Source organism: Ranitomeya variabilis, chromosome 8 (assembly GCF_051348905.1).
Source record: "Ranitomeya variabilis isolate aRanVar5 chromosome 8, aRanVar5.hap1, whole genome shotgun sequence".
NCBI lineage: Eukaryota > Metazoa > Chordata > Amphibia > Anura > Dendrobatidae > Ranitomeya > Ranitomeya variabilis.
The window spans coordinates 760,387-787,296 of record NC_135239.1 but is presented as its reverse complement, the minus strand read 5'-3'; the positions used below and the strand labels follow the sequence as shown (position 1 = coordinate 787,296).

The 26,910-nt window shown below is 47.6% G+C and overlaps 1 protein-coding gene across 3 annotated transcripts in view; it reads left to right on the top strand.

Moving 5' to 3' along the window:
• The window catches only part of MKNK1 (MAPK interacting serine/threonine kinase 1), a 155,206-nt gene that overhangs the window by 104,778 nt on the left and 23,518 nt on the right, over positions 1-26,910 (top strand). The window contains exons 1-6 of one of the 3 annotated variants that reach the window (XM_077275880.1): positions 12,962-13,226; positions 13,525-13,626; positions 20,529-20,626; positions 20,718-20,797; positions 20,878-20,951; positions 21,136-21,240. In XM_077275880.1, the coding sequence (XP_077131995.1) occupies positions 13,217-13,226; positions 13,525-13,626; positions 20,529-20,626; positions 20,718-20,797; positions 20,878-20,951; positions 21,136-21,240 (469 nt within the window). In that variant the 5' untranslated portion in view covers positions 12,962-13,216. The other 2 variants (XM_077275881.1, XM_077275879.1) reach the window with 2 other exon arrangements.

Here is a 26,910-nt window from a genome sequence, read left to right as displayed (position 1 = left end):
CAGCAGATTTGGAACCATGTGGTGGACAATTTGAGGTTGTCACAGGAGAAGGCTCAGCGCTTTGCCAACCGCCGCCGCGGTGTGGGTCCCCGACTTCGTGTTGGGGATTTGGTGTGGCTGTCTTCTCGGTATGTTCCTATGAAGGTCTCCTCTCCTAAATTCAAGCCTCGCTTCATCGGTCCTTATAAGATCTTGGAAATCCTTAACCCGGTGTCTTTTCGTTTGGATCTCCCAGCATCGTTTGCCATTCATAATGTGTTCCATAGGTCTTTGTTGCGGAGGTATGTGGTACCTGTGGTTCCTTCTGTTGAGCCTCCTGCTCTGGTGCTGGTCGAGGGCGAATTGGAGTACGTGGTGGAGAAGATTTTGGATTCTCGTATCTCTAGACGGAGGCTTCAGTATTTGGTTAAGTGGAAGGGCTATGGTCAGGAGGATAATTCCTGGGTTGTCGCATCTGATGTTCATGCGTCCGATTTGGTTTGTGCCTTCCACGCGGCTCATCCTGATCGCCCTGGGGGTCTTGATGAGGGTTCGGTGACCCCTCCTCAAGGGGGGGGGGGGTACTGTTGTGAACTCTATTTTTGGGCTCCCTCTAGTGGTCACAAGCGGTACTGTGTAGTGTTGTCTTTCTGCAGGTTGCAGCATCAGCTGGTTCGTTATCCTTGGTTGGTTTCCTATTTAGCTCACCTGGATACTCAGTTCCTTGCCTGCTATCAATGTATTCAGTGCTCTTCAGATTCCTTGTGGCTACCTTGCTCCCAGTCTCTCCAAGACAAGCTAAGTTTTTGTTTGATCATTTTTTGATTATCAGCGTTCATTATGTTTTTAGTCCAGCTCGCTAAAATGTGATTTCCTCGCTTGCTGGTTGCTCTAGGGGACTGAGTTTCTCCCCCCACTCCGTTAGTTGGTGTGGGGGTTCTTGAAATCTCAGAGTGGATATTTTGTAAGGGTTTTTTACTGACCGCATAGATTCCCTTTTCTATTTTCTGCTATCTAGTATTAGTGGGCCTCATTTGCTGAATCTGCTTTCACCCCTGTGTATGTGCCTTCCTCTTACCTCACCGTTATTATTCGTTGGGGGATTCTATATCTTTGGGGATTATTTCTCTGGAGGCAAGAGAGGTCTTTCTTTCTCTCTAGGGGTAGTTAGTTCCTCAGGCTGGCTCGAGACGTCTAGGATTTTCAGGCACGTTCACCGGCTACTTCTAGTGTGTTTGGATAGGTTCAGATTTGCGGTCAGTCCAGTTTGCCACCTCCCTAGAGCTTGTCCTATGTTTGTTACTTAGCTGGAGTAATTTGTGATCCTCAACCACTAAGGATCATAACAGATGGCCCAAAATTCCAATGCGGTACTCTGTGAAAGGAGGAGGACATCTTAGACTATCCCTCCGGACACCTCTGGTTATATATATATATATATATATATATATATATATATATATATATATATATATATATATATTCCTAAGTTACATATCCTACCCAATCTTCGATCACCTCACCACGCCTGATTCTAACAGTGATCAGGATTTCAGGATATTTTGACTAAAGGAGAATTACAATCACTGGTCAATCCGGGGTGTCCGACCCTTATGAGGTACGGTTCGAACACTGGGCCCCCAACGGAACTACACCTCTATATGAGGATGCGGATGACGCTGCCGCTCTATATAACACCACAATAGCTGTAGCTTTGGAATCTGCTGCCCCACTTACACATACCAAAGCTCGCAAAATCAACAGACAGCCCTGGCACACCAGCCTGACCAAAAAACTGAGGCGAGCTTCCAGGGCTGCTGAGCGCAGATGGAAAAGATCCCACTCCAACGACCACTTAATCGCATTCAAACAGTCCCTCACTACTTTCAAGACCGCACTCGCCACAGCTAAACAAACCTACTTCTCATCTCTCATATCCTCCCTGTCTCACAACCCTAAACAGTTATTCAACACCTTCAATTCTCTCCTCCATCCCCCAGCACCTCCTCCCTCCTCACTTATCTCTGCTGAAGACTTTGCCTCATTCTTCAAGCAGAAGATTGATAACATCAGAGACAGTTTTGGTCAACAAGCCCCAGAGCCCTTCCTCCCAACTTCCCTACCCTCCACCTCCAAAACCAACTACTCCACCATTACAGAAGATCAACTCGCCACTCTACTCTCAAGATCGCATCTCACCACCTGTGCACTTGACCCGCTCCCAACCCACCTCATCCCAAACCTCACCACAATCTTCATCCCAACCCTAACCCATCTCTTCAACCTATCACTAACAAATGGTGTTTTCCCCTCAAGCTTTAAACATGCCTCCATCACACCTATCCTCAAAAAGCCCTCTCTTGACCCATCCTCTGTATCTAGCTATCGCCCTATATCACTTCTCCCCTATGCCTCAAAACTACTGGAACAACACGTCTACCTTGAACTGTCCTCCCATCTCTCTTCTTGCTCCCTCTTTGACCGCTTACAATCTGGCTTCCGGCCACACCATTCCACTGAAACTGCCCTAACTAAGGTCACCACTGACCTTTTAACCGCCAAGAGCAAGCGACACTACTCTGTTCTCCTCCTCCTCGACCTGTCGGCTGCCTTTGACACAGTGGACCATTCCCTATTATTACAGACCCTCTCATCCCTTGGCATCACAGACTTGGCCCTATCCTGGATCTCATCATACCTAACAGACCGGACATTCAGCGTCTCCCACTCACACACCACCTCCTCACCTCACCCCCTATCTGTCGGAGTCCCACAAGGTTCAGTCCTTGGGCCCCTGCTCTTCTCCATTTACACCTTTGGCCTGGGACAGCTCATAGAATCTCATGGCTTTCAGTATCACCTCTATGCTGATGACACACAGATCTACATCTCTGGACCAGATATCACCTCCCTACTAACCAGAATCCCTCAATGTCTGTCCACTATTTCATCCTTCTTCTCCGCTAAATTTCTGAAACTTAACATGGACAAAACAGAATTCATCATCTTTCCCCCATCTCACGTGACCCCCCCCAACGAACCTATCCATTACAGTAAATGGCTGCCCACTCTCCCCAGTCCCACAAGCTCGCTGCCTCGGGGTTATCCTTGACGCTGATCTCTCCTTCAAACCACATATCCAAGCCCTTTCCACTTCCTGCCGACTTCAACTCAAAAATATTGCACGAATCCGTTCATTCCTCAACCAAGAATCTGCAAAAACCCTAGTCCATGCCCTCATCATCTCTCGTCTTGACTACTGCAACCTCCTGCTCTGTGGCCTCCCCTCAAACACTCTCGCACCCCTCCAATCTATTCTAAACTCTGCTGCCCGACTAATCCACCTGTCCCCCCGCTATTCTCCGGCCTCTCCCCTCTGTCAATCCCTTCACTGGCTCCCCATTGCCCAGAGACTCCAGTACAAAACCCTAACCATGACGTACAAAGCCATCCACAACCTGTCTCCTCCTTACATCTGTGACCTCATCTCCCGGTACTTTCCTACACGCAACCTCCGATCCTCACAAGATCTCCTTCTCTACTCCCCTCTTATCTCCTCTTCCCACAATCGTATACAAGATTTCTCTCGCGTATCACCCCTACTCTGGAACCCTCTACCACAACACATCAGACTCTCGCCCACCATCGAAACCTTCAAAAAGAATCTGAAGACCCACCTCTTCCGACAAGCCTACAACCTGCAGTAACCACCGATCAACCAACCGCTGCACGATCAGCTCTATCCTCACCTACTGTATTCTCACCCATCCCTTGTAGATTGTGAGCCCTCGCGGGCAGGGTCCTCACTCCTCCTGTACCAGTTATGACTTGTATTGTTCAAGATTATTGTACTTGTTTTTATTATGTATACCCCTCCTCACTTGTAAAGCGCCATGGAATAAATGGCGCTATAACAATAAATAATAATAATAATAATAATATGATTCCACCCAAGAATCACCCCACCATTGGGGACAACCTCAGATCCTCTTTGAAGCAACAAACACAGGAAAACCACACCAAACAGTCAGTCTGAACAGTATAACTGCCAACTTACTGTGCTTGTAGTGGGCGATGATCAGTCCCAATTTTACAGTGCCGTACTTATTTCCTTACTCTGCCTAGGAGTGGATACTATTCACACTGTTGGGTCACTATGAAACTTATTATCACTGCTAACAAAGCCATGTTTATTTCATGATGTGAGGGCATTGGTTTATATACACTCACCGGCCACTTTATTAGGTACACCATGCTAGTAACGGGTTGGACCCCTTTTGCCTTCAGAACTGCCTCAATTCTTCGTGGCATAGATTCAACAAGGTGCTGGAAGCATTCCTCAGAGATTTTGGTCCATATTGACATGATGGCATCACACAGTTGCCGCAGATTTGTCGGCTGCACATCCCAAAGATGCTCCATACAAGGCAGGATGGATCCATGCTTTCATGTTGTTTACGCCAAATTCTGACCCTACCATCCGAATGTCGCAGCAGAAATCGAGACTCATCAGACCAAGCAACGTTTTTCCAATCTTCTACTGTCCAATTTCGATGAGCTTGTGCAAATTGTAGCCTCAGTTTCCTGTTCTTAGCTGAAAGGAGTGGTACCCGGTGTGGTCTTCTGCTGCTGTAGCCCATCTGCCTCAAAGTTCGACGCACTGTGCGTTCAGAGATGCTCTTAGGCCTACCTTGGTTGTAACGGGTGGCGATTTGAGTCACTGTTGCCTTTCTATCAGCTCGAACCAGTCTGCCCATTCTCCTCTGACCTCTGGCATCAACAAGGCATTTCCGCCCACAGAACTGCCGCTCACTGGATTTTTTTTCTTTTTCGGGCCATTCTCTGTAAACCCTAGAGATGGTTGTGCGTGAAAATCCCAGTAGATCAGCAGTTTCTGAAATACTCAGACCAGCCCTTCTGGCACCAACAACCATGCCACGTTCAAAGGCACTCAAATCACCTTTCTTCCCCATACTGATGCTCGGTTTGAACTGCAGGAGATTGTCTTGACCATGTCTACATGCCTAAATGCACTGAGTTGCCGCCATGTGATTGGCTGATTAGAAATTAAGTGTTAACAAGAAGTTGGACAGGTGTACCTAATAAAGTGGCCAGTGAGTGTATATATATATTTGGTTGCTTGTTCTATATATACCCTTAAATTAGATATAAGACTGCCTTATGGTTTTTAAAGAGACTTTTTTTCACGTCCATCCATATTGTTAGTCCTTTCTTTCTAACAGGGATATTACTTTCAGTATAGCAACATTATATATATAAAAATTTCTAAAAAACATACTGCCATCTGGGTCTTTGGGTCACCCCCTATTTTTGTTTGGAGGTCCATTTATTTCCATTACCCTGTTTTTTAAAGATTTGTTATGTTAAGTAATATGTCAATAAAAATAATTTTACCTTTATTTCCCTATGTGTCACTTCATACCTTGTTAGGTAACCTATGTCAGCATCACTTGGAGGGCAGCAGCACGTATCACCTGGGGGGCAGCGGCACGTATCACCTGACATCACCTGGGGGGCGGGGGCACTTAACACCTGACATTAACTGGGGGGCGGGGGCACGTTTCACCTGACATTACCTGGAGGCAGGGCACGTATCACCTGGGGGGTCGGGGGCAGGTATCACCTGACATTACCTGGGGGCGGGGGCAGGTATCACCTGACATTACCGGGGGCGGGGCACGTATCACCTGGGGGGTCGGGGGCACGTATCACCTGACATTACCTGGGGGCGGGGCACGTATCACCTGACATTACCTGGGGCGGGGCACGTATCACCTGACATTACAGGGGGGAAGGGCAAGTATCACCTGGGGGCGGGGGCACGTAACACCTGATATTACCTGGGGGGCACTTATCACCTGACATTACCGGGGGGAAAGGGCACGTATCACCTGACATCACTTAAGGGCGGCGGGGGCACGTATCACCTGACATTACCTGGGGGAGGGGGCAGGTATCACCTGACATTACCTGGGGGCGGGGGCAGGTATCACCTGACATTACCTGGGGAGGGGGCACGCATCACCTGGGGGGTCGGGGGCACGGGGGGCACGTATCACCTGACATTACCTGGGGGCGGGGGCAGGTATCACCTGACATTACCTGGGGTGGGGCACGTATCACCTGGGGGGTCGTGGGCACGTATCACCTGACATTACCTGGGGCGGGGCACGTATCACCTGACATTACATGGGGGAAGGGCACGTATCACCTGGGGGCGGGGGCACGTAACACCTGACACTACCTGGGGGGAGGGGGCACGTATCACCTGGGGGCGGGGGCACGTATCACCTGACATTACGTGGGGGAAGGGCACTTATCGCCTGGGGGGCGGGGCACGTATCAGCTGACATTACCTGGGGGGTCGGGGGTACGTATCACCTGACATTACCTGGGGGGTCGAGGGCACGTATCAGCTGACATTACCTGGGGGGTCGGGGGTACGTATCACCTGACATTACCTGGGGGGTCGAGGGCACGTATCACCTGACATTACCTGGGGGGTCGGGGGTACGTATCACCTGACATTACCTGGGGGGGTCGGGGGCACGTATCAGCTGACATTACCTGGGGGCAGGGCACGCATCACCTGACATTACCTGGGGGCAGGGGCACGTATCACCTGACATTATCTGGGGGCGGGGAACGCATCACCTGACATTACCTGGGGGCGGGGCACGTATCACCTGGGGGGTCGGGGGCACTTATCACCCATTACCTGGGAGGAGGGGGCACGTATCACATGACATCACTTAAGGGCGGTGGGGGCACGTATCACCTGACATTACCTGCGGGGCAGGGCACGTATCACATGACATCACTTAAGGGCGGTGGGGGCACATATCACCTGACATTACCTGGGGGGAGGGGGGATGTATCACCTGACAGAGGGGGTACGTATCACCTGACAGAGGGGGTACGTATCACCTGACATTACCTGGGGGGCAGGGCACGTATCACCTGATATTACCTGGGGGTCAGGGCACATATCACCTGACATTACCTGGGGGGCTGGTGTTAGGAGTCGAGTTCCCGCCGCTGCACAGGGGGAATCTCGAGCCATGTCTGCTGCGGTTTCCCATTCTGCTTCAGCCGCAGTGGAGCCTGCTCAGCGGAGACGTCAGTCCCAGCATCTCGCTCAGCCTGATACTGTGCAAAGTGTTACTGCTGCCTTTCCAGGTATTGCTTTTGTAGCCAGCACTGGTCAGCCGTGTGCAGGCTTTTCTGGGACTAAGTCCTGCTTTGCACACACTGAGCATGCCCATGGGAGTACCTCTCATTGGAGGTCGGGGGTCACACGCTCAGGCAATATAGCAGCTCCTATTGGACCACTTGGAAGGTCCTTGTCTGCTACAGCTATAAAAGGTTTGCATGGCCGCACGGCCACGTGCTAGTATCAAACCAAAGTCTATGAGCTCAGCGCCAGTGTGGTCATGTCTGGATTTGGTTAGGGTTTGGCTGAAATAAGCCCCTAGAATACCGGCACCTCCGGTGAGGAGTTTTGTATGTGTATGTATTCAAGGCCTTGGCTGAAATAAGCCCCTAGAATACCGGCACCTCCGGTGAGGAGTTGTTTGCTTGTATCTTTGACTGCATGACCACAGTTTTACTCTGTTTTTTGTTTGGAGGTCCATTTATTTCCATCACCCTGTTTTTTAAAGATTTGTTATTTTAAGTAATATATCAATAAAAATAATTTTACCTTTATTTACCTACGTGTCACTTCATACCTTGTTAGGTAACCTATGTCAGCATCACTTGGAGTATATCATACAAAATCGCCGTGTGCACTACTGGAAGGAGTGGTGCTAAGGTTAGGTTCCCACACCTTCTTAGACAATAATAGAAAAGAACCTAGCACTCAACTTGATGCCTTTAGAGTGAGTTTTATTGTAGTGGTACACAATAAACGTTTCGGTCCTACACCTGGACCTTCGTCAGTAACGTACTGCAGAATAGTAAGGGGACATAAGGATCGAAAGGCACGCAGAAGCGGCGTCTTATGACTGAGCCACACAGGGGCAGAGCTGTGGTGACTGTAGACGGTGATGGCGGGAGCAGACGCGGATTCCACCGCTGGTCTCAGCGGTGGAATCCGCGTCTGCTCCCGCCATCACCGTCTACAGTCACCACAGCTCTGCCCCTGTGTGGCTCAGTCATAAGACGCCGCTTCTGCGTGCCTTTCGATCCTTATGTCCCCTTACTATTCTGCAGTACGTTACTGACGAAGGTCCAGGTGTAGGACCGAAACGTTTATTGTGTACCACTACAATAAAACTCACTCTAAAGGCATCAAGTTGAGTGCTAGGTTCTTTTCTATTAGCATCACTTGGAGGGCAGCAGCACGTATCACCTGGGGGGCAGCGGCACGTATCACCTGACATCACCTGGGGGGCGGGGGCACGTTTCACCTGACATTACCTGGAGGCAGGGCACGTATCACCTGGGGGGGCGGGGGCAGGTATCACCTGACATTACCTGGGGGCGGGGGCAGGTATCACCTGACATTACCTGGGGAGGGGGCACGCATCACCTGGGGGGTCGGGGGCACGTACCACCTGACATTACCTGGGGGGTCGGGGGCACGTATCACCTGACATTACCTGGGGGGTCGGGGGCACGTATCAGCTGACATTACCTGGGGGTGGGGGCACGTATCACCTGACATTACCTGGGGGCGGGGGCACGTATCAGCTGACATTACCTGGGGGGTCGGGGGCACGTATCAGATGACATTACCTGGGGGTCGGGGGCACATATCACCTGACATTACCTGGGGGGTCGGGGGCACGTATCAGCTGACATTACCTGGGGTCGGGGGCACGTATCACCTGACATTACCTGGGGGTCGGGGGCACGTATCACCTGACATTACCTGGGGGCGGGGCACGTATCACCTGACATTACCTGGGGGTCGGGGGCACGTGTCACCTGACATTACCTTGGGGCGGGGGCACGTATCACCTGACATTACTTGGGGGCGGGGGCACGTATCACCTGACATTACCTGGGGGCGGGGGCACGTATCAGCTGACATTACCTGGGGGGTCGGCGGCACGTATCACCTGACATTACCTGGGGGGTCGGGGGCACGTATCACCTGACATTACCTGGGGGGTCGGGGGCACGTATCAGCTGACATTACCTGGGGTCGGGGGCACGTATCACCTGACATTACCTGGGGTCGGGGGCACGTATCACCTGACATTACCTTGGGGCGGGGGCACGTATCACCTGACATTACCTGGGGTTGGGGGCACGTATCACCTGACATTACCTGGGGTCGGGGGCACGTATCACCTGACATTACCTGGGGGGTCGGGGGCACGTATCATCAGCTGACATTACCTGGGGGGTCGGGGGCACGTATCACCTGACATTACCTGGGGGGTCGGGGGCACGTATCAGCTGACATTACCTGGGGTCGGGGGCACGTATCACCTGACATTACCTGGGGTCGGGGGCACGTATCACCTGACATTACCTGGGGGTCGGGGGCACGTATCACCTGACATTACCTGGGGGCGGGGCACGTATCACCTGACATTACCTTGGGGCGGGGGCACGTATCACCTGACATTACCTGGGGGCGGGGGCACGTATCACCTGACATTACATGGGGGTCGGGGCACGTATCAGCTGACATTACCTGGGGTCGGGGGCACGTATCACCTGACATTACCTTGGGGCGGGGGCACGTATCACCTGACATTACCTGGGGGGTCGGGGGCACGTATCAGCTGACATTACCTGGGGTCAGGGGCACGTATCACCTGACATTAACTTGGGGCGGGGTCACGTATCACCTGACATTACCTGGGGGGGCGGGGGCACGTATCACCTGACATTACCTGGGGGGGCGGGGGCACGTATCACCTGACATTACCTGGGGGGGCGGGGGCACGTATCACCTGACATTACCTGGGCTCGGGGGCACGTATCACCTGACATTACCTTGGGGCGGGGGCACGTATCACCTGACATTACCTGGGGGCAGGGCACGTATCACCTGACATTAACTTGGGGCGGGGGCACGTATCACCTGACATTACCTGGGGGGTCAGGGGCACGTATCACCTGACATTAACTTGGGGCGGGGGCACGTATCACCTGACATTACCTGGGGGGGCGGGGGCACGTATCAGCTGACATTACCTGGGCTCGGGGGCACGTATCACCTGACATTACCTGGGGGGGCGGGGGCACGTATCACCTGACATTACCTGGGCTCGGGGGCACGTATCACCTGACATTACCTGGGGGGGCGGGGGCACGTATCACCTGACATTACCTGGGCTCGGGGGCACGTATCACCTGACATTACCTTGGGGCGGGGGCACGTATCACCTGACATTACCGGGGGGGGGCACGTATCACCTGGGGGCGGGGCATGTGTCACCACCATCACGCGGGGGTGCACTTATAATGTGCGTACCCTTCGCTCACAGAGCTGTCTTATCCATAAGTTACACTATAAGGCCGGCGTCACACTCGGCGTAAGACAATACGGTCCGTATTTTACGGCCGTAATACGGCCGAAATACGGTGAAATGTTCCCAAAATAGTGATCCGTAGGCAGGGTGTGTCAGCGTATTTTGCGCATGGCATCCTCCGTATGTAATCCGTATGGCATCCGTACTGCGATATTTTCGCGCAGGCTTGCAATACCGACATCTAATGGATTTATGTGCTCAAATGTTCATTAAAACATATATACAGTATATATATATATATGTCATTGAGACACATATATATATATATATTCTGTATTTAGATTTCATTCAGCGCGATATCTGTGAACAGCCGGTAATTCAATTGCCGGCTTTTCATTTCTCCTGCACAAACCCGACAGGATATGAGACATGGTTTACATACAGTAAACCATCTCATATCCCCTTTTTTTTGCATATTCCACACTACTAATGTTAGTAGTGTGTATGTGCAAAATTTCAGCGCTGTAGCTGCTAAAATAAAGGGTTAAATGGCGGAAAAAATTGGCGTGGGCTCCCGCGCAATTTTCTCCGCCAGAGCGGTAAAGCCAGTGACTGAGGGCAGATATTAATAGCTAGGAGAGGGTCCATGGTTTTTGGCCCCCCCGTGGCTAAAAACATCTGCCCCCAGCCACCCCAGAAAAGGCACATCTGGAAGATGCGCCTATTCTGGCACTTGGCCACTCTCTTCCCACTCCCTGTAGCGGTGGGATATGGGGTAATGAAGGGTTAATGCCACCTTGCTATTGGAAGGTGACATTAAGCCAGATTAATAATGGAGAGGCGTCAATTATGACACCTCTCCATTATTAATCCAATTGTTGGAAAGGGTTAAAAAACACACACACACATGATTAAAAAGTATTTTAATGAAATAAACACAGCGGTTGTTTTAATAATTTATTGTTCTCTCAAATCCATTTGCAGTCCCTCGCTTGGCAAAATAATAAACGCACAAGATACATACCTTCTGATGCACTGTCAGGTCCAACGATGTAATCCATCTGAAGGGGTTAACTAATATTACAAGCAGGAGCCCTGCTATAATGCAGCTGTGCTCCGTGCTTGTAATTCCCCTGCGAATGAATGAAATGTGGGTCATTGACCTACATTTCATTCATTCGCGGTGAGGCGCCCTCTGGTGGATGTTCTCATGAACTGCAGCCTGGGAACTTTTTCCCACGCTCCAGGTCATATGAGGACATCCACCAGGGGGCGCATCACCGCGAATGAATGAAATGTAGGTCAATGACCCACATTTCATTCATTCGCAGGGGAATTACAAGCACGGAGCACAGCTGCATTATAGCAGGGCTCCTGCTTGTAATATTAGTTAACCCCTTCAGATGGATTACATCGTTGGACCTGACAGTGCATCAGAAGGTATGTATCTTGTGCGTTTATTATGTTGCCAAGCGAGGGACTGCAAATGGATTTGAGAGAACAATAAATTATTACAACCGCTGTGTTTATTTCATTAAAATCCTTTTAAATCATGTGTGTGTGTTTTTTAACCCTTTCATACAATTGGATTAATAATGGATAGGTGTCATAATTGACGCCTCTCCATTATTAATCTGGCTTAATGTCACCTTCCAATAGCAAGGTGGCATTAACCCTTCATTACCCCATATCCCACCGCTACAGGGAGTGGGAAGAGAGTGGCCAAGTGCCAGAATAGGCGCATCTTCCAGATGTGCCTTTTCTGGGGTGGCTGGGGGCAGATGTTTTTAGCCACGGGGGGGCCAATAACCATGGACCCTCTCCTGGCTATTAATATCTGCCCTCAGTCACTGGCTTTACCGCTCTGGCGGAGAAAATTGCGCGGGAGCCCACGCCAATTTTTTCCGCCATTTAACCCTTTATTTTAGCAGCTACAGCGCTGAAATTTTGCACATACACACTACTAACATTAGTAGTGTGGAATATGCAAAAAAAAGGGGGATATGAGATGGTTTACTGTATGTAATCATGTCTCATATCCTGTCGGGTTTGTGCAGGAGAAATGAAAAGCCGGCAATTGAATTACCGACTTTTCACTAACACCGCTGCGTATTTCTCGCAAGTCACACTGCTGGTCCGTGTGGAATCCGTATTTTTCTCGCCCCCATAGACTTTCATTGGCGATTTTTTTGCGCAATACGGTGACAAACGCAGCATGCTGCGATTTTGTACGGCCGTAGAAAGCCGTATAATACTGAACCGTAATATACGGCTAATAGGAGCAGCCCCATTGAGAATAATTGTGCCGTATGTTATGCGAGTTTTACGGACGTAGTTTCTGCGCTCTTACGTCCGTAAAACTCGCCAGTGTGACGCCGGCCTAAATGATAATCCTCCTTAAATCAATCTGATGTAGCAGTGGACGCCATTTTGTAGCTTTCCCGCCATCTTCCAACCAGTGGGAAACACAGCAGCAGGTTGGCGCACACTTACATCAGCAGCGACACTTCCGGGCTGCGCTCCAAGCCTCGCTCTCCCTGCAATATTAACATAAGAGCGTGAACCAATAGATGAGATCGGAGCGCGACCAATCATCTGAGGGGACGGGCAATAGAGGAGCCAATCACAGCACTGGGATGGCTGACCAATGACTGAAGTGGGCAGGAAAATGCTAGACGTAACCAATGAGTGAAGAGCACTGTGGTGGGAGGGGCAGTGTTCGGGTCTAGGTTCCCGGATGAGCTGCTGTTTCTGTTCACATCTGATCTGCTCAGAGGGAGGGGATGCCGGCAGGTGAGCGGAGAGCACGGGAGGGCAGAGTGCCGGGGGCCGCCTCACATCCTCCGCGTCAGGGGGAGCAGTGCTGATACCAGAGAGCAGAGGATGGCGTGAGCGGCTCCCTGTCATCTAAAGAGCCTGACTCCTCTATCACAAGCATGGATCGTCCTGTGTACTGGGCGCCTATGCAGAGCATTGTGTCGCCATGGTTACTGACCACTGATGTAGGGGTCTGTCTGTGGGATCACGTGTCTCCTGATGTATTGGGGGCTTTGTTTTCTGCCATTCTTCCTCTTCTGATCTCTTCCTGCAGAGATGCTCAGCAGTCGGAGTATCCCGATAGACGATACCGGGAAGAGGAGGAAGAAGAAGAAACGCGTGCGAGTGGCATCGAGCTTCAGCGGGACGTTCCCAGGTCTGTCACTAGGGGCTGTGCGAGACCCTGCGTCACACAAGGGGGTCCGGCCTCTCTCCCCATCCCCCGTATGGGCACCCGGGGTCCGACCTCTCTCCCCATCCCCCGTATGGGCACCCGGGGTCCGACCTCTCTCCCCATCCCCCGTATGGGCACCCGGGGTCTGGCCTCTCTCCCCACCCCTTGTATAATACCCCAGAGCTGCACTCACTATTCTGCTGGTGCAGTCACTGTGTACATACATTACATTACTGATCCTGAGTTACCTCCTGTATTATACCCCAGAGCTGCACTCACTATTCTGCTGGTGCAGTCACTGTGTACATACATTACATTACTGATCCTGAGTTACATCCTGTATTATACCCCAGAGCTGCACTCACTATTCTGCTGGTGCAGTCACTGTGCATACATTACATTACTGATCCTGAGTTATATCCTGTATTATACTCCAGAGCTGCGCTCACTATTCTGCTGGTGCAGTCACTGTGTACATACATTACATTACTGATCCTGAGTTATATCCTGTATTATACTCCAGAGCTGCACTCACTATTCTGCTGGTGCAGTCACTGTGTACATACATTACTGATCCTGAGTTATATCCTGTATTATACTCCAGAGCTGCACTCACTATTCTGCTGGTGCAGTCACTGTGTACATACATTACATTACTGATCCTGAGTTACATCCTGTATTATACCCCAGAGCTGCACTCACTATTCTGCTGGTGCAGTCACTGTGTACATACATTACATTACTGATCCTGAGTTACCTCCTGTATTATACCCCAGAGCTGCACTCACTATTCTGCTGGTGCAGTCACTGTGTACATACATTACATTACTGATCCTGAGTTACATCCTGTATTATACCCCAGAGCTGCACTCACTATTCTGCTGGTGCAGTCACTGTGCATACATTACATTACTGATCCTGAGTTATATCCTGTATTATACTCCAGAGCTGCGCTCACTATTCTGCTGGTGCAGTCACTGTGTACATACATTACATTACTGATCCTGAGTTATATCCTGTATTATACTCCAGAGCTGCACTCACTATTCTGCTGGTGCAGTCACTGTGTACATACATTACTGATCCTGAGTTACATCCTGTATTATACTCCAGAGCTGCACTCACTATTCTGCTGGTGCAGTCACTGTGTACATACATTACATTACTGATCCTGAGTTATATCCTGTATTATACTCCAGAGCTGCGCTCACTATTCTGCTGGTGCAGTCACTGTGTACATACATTACATTACTGATCCTGAGTTACATCCTGTATTATACTCCAGAGCTGCTCTCACTATTCTGCTGGTGCAGTCACTGTGTACATACATTACATTACTGATCCTGAGTTATATCCTGTATTATACTCCAGAGCTGCACTCTCTATTCTGCTGGTGCAGTCACTGTGTACATACATTACATTACTGATCCTGAGTTACATCCTGTATTATACTCCAGAGCTGCGCTCACTATTCTGCTGGTGCAGTCACTGTGTACATACATTACATTACTGATCCTGAATTACATCCTGCATTATACTCCAGAGCTGCACTCACTATTCTGCTGGTGCAGTCACTGTGTACATACATTACATTACTGATCCTGAGTTACATCCTTTATTATACTCCAGAGCTGCGCTCACTATTCTGCTGGTGCAGTCACTGTGCATACATTACATTACTGATCCTGAGTTATATCCTGTATTATACTCCAGAGCTGCACTCACTATCCTGCTGGTGCAGTCACTGTGTACATACATTACTGATCCTGAGTTACATCCTGTATTATACTCCAGAGCTGCACTCACTATTCTGCTGGTGCAGTCACTGTGTACATACATTACATTACTGATCCTGAGTTATATCCTGTATTATACTCCAGAGCTGCACTCTCTATTCTGCTGGTGCAGTCACTGTGTACATACATTACATTACTGATCCTGAGTTACATCCTGTATTATACCCCCGGAGCTGCGCGCCCTGTTGTGCTGGTGCAGTCACTGTGTACATACATTACATTACTGATCCTGAGTTACATCATGTATTATACTCCAGAGCTGCACTCACTATTCTGCTGGTGCAGTCACTGTGTACATACATTACATTACTGATCCTGAGTTACCTCCTGTATTATACCCCAGAGCTGCACTCACTATTCTGCTGGTGCAGTCACTGTGTACATACATTACATTACTGATCCTGAGTTACCTCCTGTATTATACTCCAGAGCTGCACTCACTATTCTGCTGGTGCAGTCACTGTGTACATACATTACATTACTGATCCTGAGTTACATCCTGTATTATACCCCCGGAGCTGCGCGCCCTGTTGTGCTGGTGCAGTCACTGTGTACATACATTACATTACTGATCCTGAGTTACATCATGTATTATACTCCAGAGCTGCACTCACTATTCTGCTGGTGCAGTCACTGTGTACATACATTACACATTACTGATCCTGAGTTACATCCTGTATTATACTCCAGAGCTGCACTCACTATTCTGCTGGTGCAGTCACTGTGTACATACATTACATTACTGATCCTGAGTTACATCCTGTATTATACCCCAGAGCTGCACTCACTATTCTCCTGGTGCAGTCACTGTGTACATACATTACATTACTGATCCTGAGTTACCTCCTGTATTATACCCCAGAGCTGCACTCACTATTCTGCTGGTGCAGTCACTGTGTACATACATTACATTACTGATCCTGAGTTACATCCTGTATTATACTCCAGAGCTGCACTCACTATTCTGCTGGTGCAGTCACTGTGCATACATTACATTACTGATCCTGAGTTATATCCTGTATTATACTCCAGAGCTGCGCTCACTATTCTGCTGGTGCAGTCACTGTGTACATACATTACATTACTGATCCTGAATTACATCCTGCATTATACTCCAGAGCTGCACTCACTATTCTGCTGGTGCAGTCACTGTGTACATACATTACATTACTGATCCTGAGTTACATCCTGTATTATACTCCAGAGCTGCACTCACTATTCTGCTGGTGCAGTCACTGTGTACATACATTACATTACTGATCCTGAGATACATCCTGTATTATACTCCAGAGCTGCACTCACTATCCTGCTGGTGCAGTCACTGTGTACATACATTACTGATCCTGAGTTACATCCTGTATTATACTCCAGAGCTGCACTCACTATTCTGCTGGTGCAGTCACTGTGTACATACATTACATTACTGATCCTGAGCTACATCCTGTATTATACTCCAGAGCTGCACTCACACATCTGCTGGTGCAGTCACTGTGTACATACATTGCATTACTGATCCTGAGCTACATCCTGTATTATACTCCAGAGCTGCGCACACTATTCTGCTGCTGCAGTCACTGTGTACATACATTACATTACTGATCCTGAGTTACATCCTGTATTATACTCCAGAGCTGCACTCACTATTCTGCTGGTGCAGTCACTGTGTACATACATTACATTACTGATCCTGAGTTACCTCCTGTATTATACTCCAGAGCTGCACTCACTATCCTGCTGGTGCAGTCACTGTGTACATACATTACTGATCCTGAGTTACATCCTGTATTATACTCCAGAGCTGCACTCACTATTCTGCTGGTGCAGTCACTGTGTACATACATTACATTACTGATCCTGAGCTACATCCTGTATTATACTCCAGAGCTGCACTCACACATCTGCTGGTGCAGTCACTGTGTACATACATTGCATTACTGATCCTGAGCTACATCCTGTATTATACTCCAGAGCTGCGCACACTATTCTGCTGCTGCAGTCACTGTGTACATACATTACATTACTGATCCTGAGTTACATCCTGTATTATACTCCAGAGCTGCACTCACTATTCTGCTGGTGCAGTCACTGTGTACATACATTACATTACTGATCCTGAGTTACATCCTGTATTATATGTTGTGAACTCTGTTTTTGGGCTCCCTCTTGTGGTCACAACTGGTACTGTGTGAGTGCTATCTTTGGGCTCCCTCTGGTGGTTCTTTGTGTCATTCTGCAGGTCTGAGGCTGGATCAGCTGTCTCGTTATCTCTTAGCTGGTTTCCTATTTAGTTCACCTGGACTCTCAGTTGTTGCCTGCTGTCAATGTCTTCAGTGCTATTTTGGAGCTCTCCTGCAGTCCTTCGTTATCAGTCTCTTCAAGAGAAGCTAAGTTTTGCTTGGTTCATTTTTTGACCATCAGTGGTCATATGTTTCTTGGTTTATTTATGTTTCTTGTCCAGCTTGCTAATATGTGATTTCCTTGCTTGCTGGTAGCTCTAGGGGGCTGAGTTTCTCCCCTCACACCGTTAGTTGGTGTGGGGGTTCTTGTATTCTCAGCGTGGATATTTTGCATAGGGTTTTTTACTGACCGCACAGTTCCCTATCTGTCTTCTGCTATCTAGTATTAGCGGGCCTCATTTGCTTAATCTGTTTTCATTTCTACGTTTGTGTTTTCCCCTTACCTCACCGTTATTATTTGTTGGGGGCTTCCTATATCTTTGGGGTGATTTCTCTTGAGGCAAGTGAGGTCTTACTTTCCCTCCAGGAGTAGATAGTTTCTCAGGCTGCGTCGAGACGTCCAGGATTTTAGGCACGTTCACCGGCTTCCTTTAGTGTGTTGGTTAGGATCAGGTTTGCGGTCAGTCCAGTTACCACCTCCCTAGAGCTCGTGTCTATGTTCATAAACTTAGCTAGTCCGTTTTGTGATCCTCAGCCACTAGGATCATAACAATTATACTCCAGAGCTGCACTCACTATTCTGCTGGTGCAGTCACTGTGTACATACATTATTGACCCTGAGTTACCTCCTGTATTATACCCCAGAGCTGCACTCACTATTCTGCTGGTACAGTCTCTGTGTACATACATTACATTACTGATCCTGAGTTACATCCTGTATTATACTCCAGAGCTGCACTCACTATTCTGCTGGTGCAGTCACTGTGTACATACATTACATTACTGATCCTGAGTTACATCATGTATTATACTCCAGAGCTGCACTCACTATTCTGCTGGTGCAGTCACTGTGTACATACATTACATTACTGATCCTGAGTTACATCCTGTATTATACTCCAGAGCTGCACTCACTATTCTGCTGGTGCAGTCACTGTGTACATACATTACTGATCCTGAGTTACCTCCTGTGTTATACCCCAGAGCTGCACTCACTATTCTGCTGGTGCAGTCACTGTGTACATACATTACATTACTGATCCTGAGTTATATCCTGTATTATACTCCAGAGCTGCACTCACTATTCTGATGGTGCAGTCACTGTGTACATACATTACATTACTGATCCTGAGTTACATCCTGTATTATACTCCAGAGCTGCACTCACTATTCTGCTGGTGCAGTCACTGTGTACATACATTACTGATCCTGAGTTATATCCTGTATTATACCCCAGAGCTGCACTCACTATTCTGCTGGTGCAGTCACTGTGTACATACATTACATTACTGATCCTGAGTTACATCCTGTATTATACCCCAGAGCTGCACTCACTATTCTGCTGGTGCAGTCACTGTGTACATACATTACATTACTGATCCTGAGTTACATCCTGTATTATACTCCAGAGCTGCACTCACTATTCTGCTGGTGCAGTCACTGTGTACATACATTACTGATCCTGAGTTACCTCCTGTGTTATACCCCAGAGCTGCACTCACTATTCTGCTGGTGCAGTCACTGTGTACATACATTACATTACTGATCCTGAGTTATATCCTGTATTATACTCCAGAGCTGCACTCACTATTCTGATGGTGCAGTCACTGTGTACATACATTACATTACTGATCCTGAGTTACATCCTGTATTATACTCCAGAGCTGCACTCACTATTCTGCTGGTGCAGTCACTGTGTACATACATTACATTACTGATCCTGAGTTACATCCTGTATTATACTCCAGAGCTGCACTCACTATTCTGCTGGTGCAGTCACTGTGTACATACATTACATTACTGATCCTGAGTTACATCCTGTATTATACCCCAGAGCTGCACTCACTATTCTGCTGGTGCAGTCACTGTGTACATACATCCTGTAGTATACTCCAGAGCTGCACTCACTATTCTGCTGGTGCTGTCACTGTGTACACACATTATGTGCTCAGAGCTGGCCTGCAGACCTCTTTTCTGGGCCGCGCGGTCTGTGATGTCGGTCAGTAACTTGCCCCCTCAGTACATGTTGCTGGTGTTCAGGGGTCGGATTTATGCGTTTTTGTCGAGTACTTGGCCTTGGAGCCTCCTCGCTGTTGGTCCTGTGGTCACATACGTGGACAGTGGATGTCCGTGCACTGGGGAATTTGGACGTCTTGATGTTTTTTGCAGAGGAGGCGGAAGACGCGGCAGCTCAGTAGGTTGTTCTGGTGATGGACAGTAGGGTGAGAGGAGGCGCTCGCTGATTGGTGCTGCAGACTTGTGGGTAGAGGCTGGAGGACAATTGGGAAGGATAAAGAGGGGTAAAGTGCGCTGCTGATGACCAATCAAAGCTAAGATACAACACGGTGCCGTTCATTATCAGCGTGTTTCCAAGTCTTCCGCCTTCCTCAGGATGAACTACAAGTGCAGTGGACGCCTGTATGCGCAGTGTTCTATCCAGTGGTCACTGACATAGAGCGAGAGCACCGGAGCGCTGAATGTTCCAGTATGTGTGATCTATGAGGCTGACTAGTATAACCCTGGACTTTCTTCTCGGGACCTTTTTCCTTTAATGCGAATGTTTTTGAGTCTTGTGATAGTTTCATGGTTCTCGATGGGTCTCTGTATCTTTCCCATTGCTTTGGCGTCTGGCCGGAGGTGTATGACGTCAGCCCATGTGTTGTGTGATGTTTTCTCCTTTTTGTGTTCATAGACTTGTACAGACTGACAGATGATGTGCTCGGAGAAGGCGCCTACGCCAAGGTGCAGGGCTGCGTCAGCCTCCAGAGCGGGAAGGATTATGCCGTCAAGGTGATGTTACCCTTCTGTATTGCTGTCCTTCCTCCAGGCACATTAATTGTCCTCTATGGGGGAGGCCTGTAACCTTCCCTTCCCTCTGCAGATTGTGGAGAAGAAAGCCGGGCACAGCCGAGGACGCGTCTTCCGAGAGGTTGAAACTTTGTACCAGTGTCAAGGCAACAAGTAAGATATCTGTGTAGGCGTGCTGGGCACTGCTCCTAGGAAGCCCCTGTGTGGCCCTCACTTTTGGTTTTATATTGCAGGAACATCTTGGAGCTGATTGAGTTTTGTGAGGACGACGCTCGCTTCTATCTGGTGTTTGAGAAGTTGCGGGGCGGTATTTTACCCCATTCTGCTTTGTGATTAGGGGCTCCGGGAACCTCCCTATTATCCAGCATCCCCTGGTCGTCACGACCGCCGTGGTGCCCGTACCCTTGTGCTTCTGCACATTGGTGCCTCCGGCGTTTTGGGGCATAGCGGGAGGATGACCATTATGTGAGATACTTTGCCTTTTCCTGCAGGTTCCATCCTGTCTCATATCCAGAGGAAGAAGCACTTTAATGAGAAAGAAGCCAGTATGGTGGTCCGCGACATCGCCACAGCCCTGGACTACCTCCACACGAAAGGTGGGAACACTGTTGCTCATCATATGACAACATTTAGAATTGTACCCTTCAACTCACCGAGAGAGATAAATAAACATGTCTCTATTGATCAGACACTTCACTCACCCTACTGTGCATAAAGGCCCCGTCTCACATAGTGAGATCGCTGCTGAGTCACAAGTTTTGTGACGCAACAGCGACCTCAGTAGCGATCTCGCTATGTGTGACACGTACCAGCGACCAGGCCCCTGCTGTGAGATCGTGTTGGTCGTGTCGGAATGGCCTGGACCTTTTTTTGGTCGTTGAGGTCCCGCTGACATCGCTGAATCGGTGTGTGTGACACCGATCCAGCGATGTCTTCACTGGTAACCAGGGTAAACATCGGGTTACTAAGCGCAGGGTCGCGCTTAGTAACCCGATGTTTACCCTGGTTACCATCGTAAATGTAAAAAAACCCAAACAGTACATACTCACATTCCGGTGTCCGTCAGGTCCCTTGCCGTCTGCTTCCCGCACTGACTGACTGCCGGCCGTAAAGTGAAAGTACAGCACAGCGGTGACAGTACAGCACAGCGGTGACATCACCGCTCTGCTGTTAGGGCCGGCGCTCAGTCAGTGCAGGAAGGGGACGCGAATGTAAGTATGTACTGTTTGTTATTTTACACTGGTAACCAGGGTAAACATCGGGTTACTAAGCGCGGCCCTGCGCTTAGCAACCCGATGTTTACCCTGGTTACCTGGGGACCTCGGCATCGTTGGTCCCTGGAGAGCGGTCTGTGTGACAGCTCTCCAGCGACCAAACAGCGACGCTGCAGCGATCGGCATCGTTGTCTGGATCGCTGCAGCGTCGCTGTGTGTGACGGGGCCTTAAGTTCTAGTCAGGTAAAAAAAAATCGTGCAAAGTCATTCTGCCCAACTGGCGGCGCTATAAGACCAGCAATGGGTAAAAATCCCCGGCTTCTGCTTGTTTAATGGCTTATGTAAACTACAAGTGGTGAAATATCTGAGAGTGCTCTGCGCACACAGGCCACCATTGTTTGCACGAGAAGCCAAGAACTCGTTAATTGATAAAAATAGTCTAAATTAATTAAGAGAACACACATTTACATTAACCCCTTCATGACCTGACCTTATTTTCAGTTTTGCGTTTTCATTTTTCGCTCCCCTCCATCCCAGAGCCATAACTTTTCTTATTTTTCCATTAATATGGTCATGTGAGGGCTTAGTTTTTGCGGGATGAGTTGTACTTTTGAACGACATCATTGGTTTTAACATGTCGTGTACTAGAAAGCGGGGAAAAAAAATTCCAAGTGCGGTGAAATTGAAAAAAAGTGCAATCCCACACTTGTTTTTTGCTTGGCTTTTTAGCTAGGTTCACTAAATGCTAAAACTGCCCTGCCGTTATGATTCTCCAGGTGATTACGAGTTCATAGACCCCAAACAGCAGTAGAACGATGAAGAAATACATCAAGATGAGACTTTACCCACAAAGAACAACCTTGTACGCCCTCAGAGTCCTCCTGAATGGAGAAAGAGAAATGTTGTGAAGAAGAAACGGAGAGTTGTCATGGAGGATTCCTTGTTGAGAGGAACAGAGGCCGCTATATGCTGGCCGGATATAACCTCAAGAGAAATGTGCTGTCTCCCAGGTGCAAAAATTAAAGATGTCTGACAGGATATCAGGACTCTTCAGACCTACAGACCACCACCCATTCCTGCTAATACATGTGGGGACATATGACACCGTAAGAAAAGACCCGGAAACCATCTGGAGTGAATTTGAAAACTTAGGTAAGAAAGCGAAAGAACTGGGAGCGCAGGTGGTCTTCTCTTCCATCCTCCCAGTGGGTGGCCATGGAACAAGGAGGTGGAACAAGATTCTGCAGGTGAACAACTGGCTACGTCGATCGTGCCGTCAGCAAGGATTTGGATTTCTGGATCACGGAGTGAATTGCCTATACATAGTAACATGGTTATTAAGGTTGAAGGAAGACTGTAAGTCCATCTAGTTCAACCCATAGCCTAACCTAACATGCCCTAACATGTGGATCCAGAGGAAGGCAAAAAAAAACCATGTGGTAAGAGTAAGCTCCACCATGGGGAAAAAAATTCCTTCCCGACCCCACATACGGCAATCAGACTAGTTCCCTGGATCAACGCCTTATCAAGGAATCTAGTGTATATACCCTGTAACATTATACTTTTCCAGAAAGGCATCCAGTCCCCTCTTAAATGTAAGTAATGAATCACTCATTACAACATCATACGGCAGAGAGTTCCATAGTCTCACTGCTCTTACAGTAAAGAATCCGCGTCTGTTATTATGCTTAAACCTTCTTTCCTCCAGACGTAGAGGATGCCCCCTTGTCCCTGTCTCAGGTCTATGATTAAAAAGATCATCAGAAAGGTCTTTGTACTGTCCCCTCATATATTTATACATTAACATAAGATCACCCCTTAGTCTTCGTATTTCCAAACTAAATAGCCCCAAGTGTAATAACCTATCTTGGTATTGCAGACCCCCCAGTCCTCTAATAACCTTGGTTGCTCTTCTCTGCACCCGCTCCAGTTCAGCTATGTCTTTCTTATACACCGGAGACCAGAACTGTGCACAGTATTCTAAGTGTAGTCGCACTAGTGACTTGTATAGAGGTAAAATCATGTTCTCCTCATGAGCATCTATGCCTCTTTTAATACATCCCATTATTTTATTTGCCTTTGTAGCAGCTGCCTGACACTGGCCACTGAATGAGTTTGTCATCCACCCAGGTCTTTTTCATTGACGGTTTTGCCCAGAGTTTTAGAATTAAGCACATAGTTATACATCTTATTACTTCTACCCAAGTGCATTTATCCCCATTAAAGCTCATTTGCCATTTATCAGCCCAAGCTATACGATGGACTGCTTGCTAGAGATGGGTGCACCTTACGAAGATTGGAAAACATGTATTTGGAAGTCGCCTGGCTACACTCATCGGGAGAGCTTTAAACTAGAACAATGTGGGAAGGGAAGCAAAAGGTCAGAAAAAGCCATACACATGACAATACTATTGAGAACTCTGCTATTAGAAGTGGAAAGGAAGAAAAAAGACAAAAAGTCTAAATAATAAAAATATTGGAGGAAGAGAAACCAATCACAAACTGAAATGTTTCTATACGAATGCACAAAGCATGGGCAACAAAGAGTAGTTCCAATTCTAACACAGGGGAAGAAATATGTCATTGGAATCGCTGAAACTTGGTGGGACGATACACATGACTGGAGTACAAGGCTAGAAGGATACAACTTACTTGCCAGAAACAGACTTCATAAACGAGGATAAGGTGTCGCATTGTATGTTAGAAAAGCATATATCTGCACAGAGATCCAAGCTTCAGAGACTGGGAGTTCTGTGGAAACTGGGTAAGAATACAAGGAGAGAACAATGGAAAGGACACCAGTGTAGGCATTTACTACAGGCCACCTGTGCAAGCTGAAGATATGGATGGCCAAGTTCTCCAAAAAATATGACACAGTGGTCATGGGAGATTTCAACAATCCAGACATTTATTGGGAATCTCAGGCAGAACTAACAGGTCAAACAAATTTTTATCCTCTCTTGCTGACAACTTTATCTTCCAAAAGGTAGGAGAGTAAACAAGGGGATCTGCTACCTTGGATCTAATCCTTATAAACAGGGACGAAATGGTTGAGGAGGTAAGAATGGCTGAAACCCTAGGAGGTAGCGACCATGCTATTTTAGAATTTTGAATAACTAGAGGAGGAAGACCTGTGATGACTCAGACTTCAAGGTTAGATTTCAGAAAGGCAAATTTTAAGGGACTCCTTAGGACAAAAATGTCCGGGAAGGATGGGAAATCTTGAAAAATGAAATTCTCAAAGCACAATTGTTAACAATTCCAAAAAGAGGGAAGAATACGAAGCATTTAAGGAAACCAGGATGGATGAATACAGAACTTAAACACATGCTAAAAAGGAAGAAAGAAATGTTTATCAAATGGAAAGAGGGAGGCATATCTAAAGAAGTATATAATGCTGTCTGCAGAACCTGCAGGGCAAGAATCAGATTAACTAAAGCTGACCATGAATTAAGGCTTGCAAGAGACGTAAAAAGGGATTTGGGGGATATGTCAAAAGTAAAAGAAAAGTCAAAGATGCTATAAGATTTTTACAGGATGAAAATAATGAAATGGTAAGAAATGATGTTGAGAAGGCCGAACTTTTAAATTCCCAGTTTGCATCTGTTTTCTCTTAGAGGAATTGTAACATCAACTGATCTTCACTGTCCTATTAAAGGAATACAAGAATCCAGGATATATATAAACAGAAAGATGGCGAGGAAACACTTAGCTAACATAAATGAATTCAAGTATCCAGATTTAGATGAATTACACCCCAGAGTACTGAAGGAGATAGCAGAATACATTTTTGAACCACTCTCCATAATCTTTGAAAATTCTTGGAGAACAGGAGAAGTCCCAGAAGACTGGAGAAGAGTAAATGTTGTTCCTATCTTCAAAAAGGGGAAGAAGGTGGACCCTGGGAACTATAGGCCAGTGAGTCTGACGTCTACACCAGGAAAGATCTTTGAACAAATTATTAAACATGTATGTAAGTACCTGGATAAGAATGAAGTGATTAACCAGAGTCAGCATGGGTTTGTAACTAATAAGTCATGTCACACTAACTTAATTTCCTTCTATGACAGGATCACAGACTGGGTGGATCAGGGAAATGCTATAGCTATAGTATATCTTGACTTCAGCAAAGCATTTGACAAAGTATCTCACACCATCCTCATTGAAAAAAAATGACTAAGTATGGAATGGACAAGGCAACTCTTAGGTGGATTCATAACTGGCTTAGTGATCGGACCTAAAGAGTGGTCGTAAATGGCTGCATATCCAGTTGGAAGAATGTCTCAAGTGGGGTACCACAGGGATCTGTCCTGGGCCCTGTATTGTTCAACATCTTTATCAATGATTTAGATGAAGCAATTGAGGATACACTGATTAAATTTGCTGATGACACAAAGCTAGGAGGGATACCTAATACTAGAGAAGCGAGAGGATTCAAAAATATATAAATAAACTGGATCAGTGGGCAGCAACTAACAGAATGGTTTTTAACAAGGAAAAATGCAAAGTACTACATCTGGGCAATAAAAATGAAAAAAGCATTTACAGAATGGGAGGAATAGGGCTAAGCAACAACACATGTGAAAAAGACTTAGGTATACTAATAGATCATAAACTGAACATGAGTCAACAGTGTGATGCAGCAGCAAAAAAGGCAAATGCAATTCTGGGATGTATTAACAAAAGCATAGAGTCTAGATCACATGAAGTCATTATTGCCCTGTACTCCTCTTTGGTCAGACCTCATCTGGAATACTGTGTCCAGTTTTGGGCACATTTTAAAAAAGAAATCAACAAACTAGAGCAAGTTCAGAGAAGAGCGACCAGAATGGTGACCGGTCTGCATACCATGTCCTATGAGGAACGGTTACAGGATCTGGGAATGTTTAGCTTGTAAAAAAGAAGGTCTAATAGCCGTCTACAAATATCTCAAGGGCTGTCACATTGTAGAGGGATCATCATTATTCTCATTTGCACAAGGAAAGGCTAGAAGCAATAGGATGAAACTGAATGGGAGGAGACACAGATTAGATAGTAGAAAAAACTTTGACA